The sequence below is a fragment of the Myotis daubentonii genome, chromosome X (genome assembly GCF_963259705.1).
Source record: "Myotis daubentonii chromosome X, mMyoDau2.1, whole genome shotgun sequence".
Classification (NCBI taxonomy): Eukaryota; Metazoa; Chordata; class Mammalia; order Chiroptera; family Vespertilionidae; genus Myotis; species Myotis daubentonii.
Window position 1 is genome coordinate 43,298,758 of NC_081861.1, and position 5,232 is coordinate 43,303,989.

General features: G+C 38.9%; 1 protein-coding gene across 1 annotated transcript; it reads left to right on the forward strand.

Moving 5' to 3' along the window:
• The first annotated feature begins 209 nt into the window (after positions 1-209).
• Positions 210-1,905, forward strand: CT83 (cancer/testis antigen 83). The gene is made up of 2 exons (XM_059679689.1): positions 210-385; positions 1,597-1,905. The coding sequence occupies exons 1-2, from the start codon at positions 311-313 to the stop codon at positions 1,903-1,905; spliced, it is 384 nt and encodes a 127-aa protein (XP_059535672.1). The 5' UTR covers positions 210-310.
• The last annotated feature ends 3,327 nt before the right edge of the window (positions 1,906-5,232 follow it).

Below are 5,232 nucleotides of genomic sequence, written 5' to 3' on the forward strand. Positions count from 1 at the left end.
TCGGTGTCTGTACTTCTCTACCATGTTTCAGCTTCCTGGAAATCTGAACTCACCCCATATGGCTCTTACTCGCCGCCTGGTTTCCCCCAGGTGGATTATGCGTCATCAAATTGTGACATAGCTCTCCTACGTGCATGCTCAATTGTGAGGTCACGTGCCCTCCAGTATATAAGGCGGGACGCTGAAGCGTATCCCAGTAGCACCAGGCAGTGTAGGAAGACCAGCACACTGGCCAGGGGCTTCTGGAGTTCCAGTGGCTAGTGGCCCCCGAGTGCCTGAGAAGAGAGATAGAAGAGGACGAAGAGGAGCCATGTGTATCCTGTTGCTCCTAATTGGCGGTATTTTGTTCGCCTACATGTTTCTTTTCTGGAAAGACCGGCTTCAGGTAAAGTGCGTAAGAGAGATCGGAAAGAGTTGAAACTAAGTGAATACATGGATGTGGTGGGTGGGGGGTGGAGGTGGGAGTTGTATAAGAAAGTAAAAAGATAGTAAAATGGTACAATAAGGGTAAGGGAAGGTCACCTCATTCCCCTTCTCTTGATAGAGCCCCAGATGTTTATTCTTTACCCCCACTTTTCTCATCTTGACTCGTGATTTGACAGCTGTGATTTGTTATAGAAAAAAAAATCCCAAGTCACTAAGTGATATGGTCAGCTTTTTACCCACTTGAAAAGTACAGCTTAAAGTGCCCACTCTCCACCACTACCTTCTGTTTTAGGAATCTGTACCTTCTCTTCTCTGGCTTTTACTGCCTCTATGTTTCTGTTTTCCTCTTCCTCCCCTGTATTTTCCTTTTCAGCCATCTTTATGAGAGCTTTAGGGGCATTCACAAATCATTCAAGCCAAAATGTGATATTCCTGGTGATATTTAAAGTTGCAAATGAAGTACTTTTAGGTAAGGGTCAGACTGAGTCCAAATACAGACCTACTGAACTGCCCAAGAAATGTAAGGCAAGGACATGGCATTTTAGCATTAAAAGGCACTTTTAAATATTTTCCCTCTCAGTCTGTTTGGTAATATCACATTTCCAAATCAATGTAATCATTCAACATATTATTTTTTCATTTATAAGTAGAGTACTTTATTAAACTCATAAAGATATCTCAGATCAAAAACCATCTTTCTTTTCAAGCGCAATGAATAAAATTCTTGGGTTTAAGATTCACTTGGGATTAGATATTTCTAGCATTTGACTTAATCAACTACCATAAGAACATTTATTTCTTTTTTAAAATTTCTTTATTGATTAAGATATTACATATGTGTCCTTATCCCACCATAACCCCCCCACCTCCCCAACTCATGCCCTCACCCCCCTGTTGTCTGTATCTATTGGTTAGGCTTATATGCATGCATAAAGTCCTTTGGTTGATCTTTCCCCCTTAGCCCCACCCTCCCCTACCTTCCCTCTGGGGTTTGACAGTCTGATCAATGCTTCTCTGTCTCTGGATCTTCAACAGATTTTTAATCTCTGATTCTTAGGGGAGCACAGGCAGTTGATTTTGGTAACCAAGACTAAGCATGTTGTTATTTGATAGCATTTTTAAATTGCTAAACTCAATAAAGTATGTATGTGTGATTTCCATCTCTTACAGAGAAACCATCAAATGTCATCATCAGATTCAACTGTTTTTGTACTATTAAGATCATCCTCTTCTACTTGGTCAACTAAGCGCAATACTGTTAACAGTCTTACAATCAGCAATCTCTCTCAGGATATATTAATTAATTTTCCACAATCAGTTGTCATCCAGAAACTAATCCTGGTAAATCTCGGGATGGCAGAATATAACCTGGTTGAATTGGAACATTTCCTAGTTACTGAGCATATAAATGGTGCATTCGTTGACACTAATTCCACTGGCATGTGTATAGAATGTATTGACTATGAAGTCAATCATTAAAGGCACTTTGAGTGGATTAATTTGATTGTGTGTGTTTATACCAAATAGTTTATTTTTAAAAAAGGAGGGGATGCCAAGTAAGATACAAAATCCAGATATTTATCAATTTGCTTATTTACATTTAAAGAATTGATTAGAAGTTGCTAATATATATTTAACTGGGGAAAGAATGAAAGCACAATAGAGAAGGAAAATTATCGAGTTAAGGTATAGTGATTTGAAATTTCACTTGTGTGAAAAATGGTTTTCCCTAATAGTTTACAATACAGCACTACACATGTCTCCAAGTTTGCATTAAAGTAAATGGATTTGATGGAACACTTTCCATTAATGCAGAATACTATTTTTGTGTGAAATCTGTGTAGTAGTAATAATAAGCTGTCATTGAGCACCCAGGCACTCTGTTAAGATCTGTGCTTTACACCTTTGTGAAAAGAATCAGACACACTCTTACTCTTTGTAGTAAGCTTTTAAAGGGGGTTTCTTCCCCATCATCCTTTTCCCACTGCCAATTATATATTACTAGAGGCCCGGTGCACAGAACTTGTGCCCAGGGTGGGGGGTGTCCCTCAGCCCAGCCTGCACCCTCTCCAATCCGGAACCACTGGCTCCTAACCGCTCATCTGTTTGCCTGCCTGATGCCCCTAACTGCCCCCCTGCCGGCCTGATGGCCCTAACTGCTCTCCCCTGCCAGCCTGATCCCCCTGACTGCTCTCCCCTCCTGGCTTGATCACCCTAACTGCTCCCCCCCTGCCGGCCTGATCTCTCTAACTGCTCTTGCCTGCCAGCCTGATGGCCCTAACTGCCTATCTGTGCTCCCCTCCTGGCCTGATCCCACTAATTGCCTATCTGCTCTCCCTTCCTCTCTGTGCCCTTCAGACCCAGGCGCAGGTATGCTGAGAGCTCTCCGCCGAGCCCTGGCCCCCATCCTGATTAGACATTACTTGACAGCATCCCAGCCAATTTGCATATTCCTCTATTATTAGTATAGATTTCCTTAGAAATGTACCTAAATCTTTCCTGAATTGCAAGAATCACTTATAGAAAATAGCATGCATTTTTATATTTGATTTTAAAAAATCCACACCTCAAATAGCATCAAAATATAATGTCAGAATGCCTGTGGTATAATATGGATTAAAATTAAGGGAATAAAGTACTGTTAAGCTCTAGTCACCCATCTATTTCATATAATACTTTATAAAATCCAGTGTAACTCAGTTAACAATCTATGGAAATTCACTAACAGCATTTGACCTACCTTCCCTCAAAGAAAACCCTTAAAATATCTAAGATGAGTTTATCTTACATGTATGTACATAACTCACTGAGATCATTCAATTACAGGCTTACCTGCTTACCTACCTACATGCCCACTCCTCTCAAAACCAATTATTAGTATAAATTTAAAAATGCTTTAATTCCTTACTCCTATAATCTTCAATCTAAAGGAAGAAAATGAATTTAAAATGTATAAGAAATTAAAGTTTAAAATTATTCCTTTTATTACTTGCCAAGAAGAAAAGCTAGCAGTGGTATGTATGGTTCTTAAACTTTTGAGCCACAGACCTCTTTGATATTCTGTTGAAGATTATGGATACTTTCCTTAGAAAAATGCATGCATACATACACATAGAATAATATTGCATATCATTTTACTTAGGTGGTAGCAGTTAGACAGCCATGAGCAGAGCAAGGATGATGGGCCAGGTACAGAAGGGCACCAGGGTGGAAAGCCCCAGGTGCCTAGCAAAGGACAATAGTAGGGTGGGACCTCACCCCCAGGGTGACCTTTCCTCCCCTAGCATATCTGTGGTCTTGCAGTTTGGACCCCCTGACCTTTCCTCCCTAGAGGTAACATCTAGGCCTCAGTTGCATTTCAGCTCCAAGCCCAGAAAAGCAGCAAAACCAGACAAGTGGCCCCATGGCTGACCTCAGGACCAGCTGCATTGGATAATGACCCCTTGCCCTGGTGCCAACCAAGCAATCAGTGGAGACCTAGATCCTGAAAAGAAACACCTGGAAAGCTGCTAATTATTCTGTTAAAATCTTCCTTTGGAACCTCCCCTAAAATTTCCACCCTTAAAGCCTATAGGATGGGGACCCAGTGCGCTCTCCCTCCTGGGAGCACTCCCTGCCTTCCCCTCTCCTTTCCCTGTCCCCAGGCACTTACCATTACCTTCCGCACTCCCAAACTCCAAGGGCCCTTCCTTTACCTCTATAACTTGTTTCATAGCCCATTTCTCCTACAAATTACTTCTTCCATCTCTGTGATTTTATAAATACATAAATAAGTGTTGGCTCCGAATTCTTTCCTAGCCAGAACTCAAGTATCAAGGTTGTTGAATCCAGGACCAGTGTGACCCCCACCAGTCTAACACCTGGTGTGTTTCCTGCTGCCTTCCATATGTTCTCTGAAGCCCAGGTTAAAAACTTTAAAAATAGTTGAAAAATGTCTTACATATTAAGGCAATGCTCATCATCCTAGGCTGTGATGTTTCAACCAATTGTCAATAATATGTAATCACTGTAAAAAACTATGAATGATGTAATATGTTTTCATTATCTTCTGTAAGGAAACTGGGACATAGGACTTTCTAATTTGGTTTCTTTCATTCTTGACAAGTTTAACAAATTTATAAAGATGTAAACAAGTTATCACCTATAAGTAGTAACATATTCAAATAAGACAAAAGCATTCTACTTGATCTATTAATATATTACAACATAAATTTTTAAATTTGATTGAAGCCATTTCCTCACTCATAGTTTGTTCCATGTTCTATTTGAAATTACAGCTAGATTTCAAAGAGTACAATGAACTACTCTTAATTTTCTAAAGTAGTAGAAATTAGATGGGTCATATTTTTCTTCCAAATATAACCTAAGGAAGAGATTATATGGGGAAGGAAGTACTTAAAGATTCTGGTTTCTATTTTCTAGATTTATCACTTACTATACACAGGGTCCTTATTTTTCTGTCTTATTTTGCTATTTGTAAATAAAGGACATAATTACTATGTTCACATAGAAAAAGTTAGCCATTAATACCTAAAGTTTTTAGACATATTTGGATCAAAAGTATTAAACTATATCCACATGTTATATAAAGAGTCCATTTATTCCATATATGTATACCATTTCTAATTAAGTGAGGCCTTCAATTTTAATACTTTCTTTTAAATATACTGATTTATTTTCCCCAGCTTTATGGGGAATAAAAGATTGTATAACAAGAAAATATAAACAAGTAATATTATAAAACTTATACAATAGCAAATATAACTATTTTCTAAATAACCTGCTCAAATTAAAGCCTTCAGTATA

Excerpts from the sequence above, each read along its gene's own strand:
- CT83 (XM_059679689.1), top strand. The coding sequence starts at position 311 with ATGTGTATCCTGTTGCTCCTAATTGGCGGTATTTTGTTCGCCTACATG. Across the intron at positions 386-1,596 it reads TCTGGAAAGACCGGCTTCAG|AGAAACCATCAAATGTCATC; the intron begins GTAAAGTGCGTA and ends CATCTCTTACAG.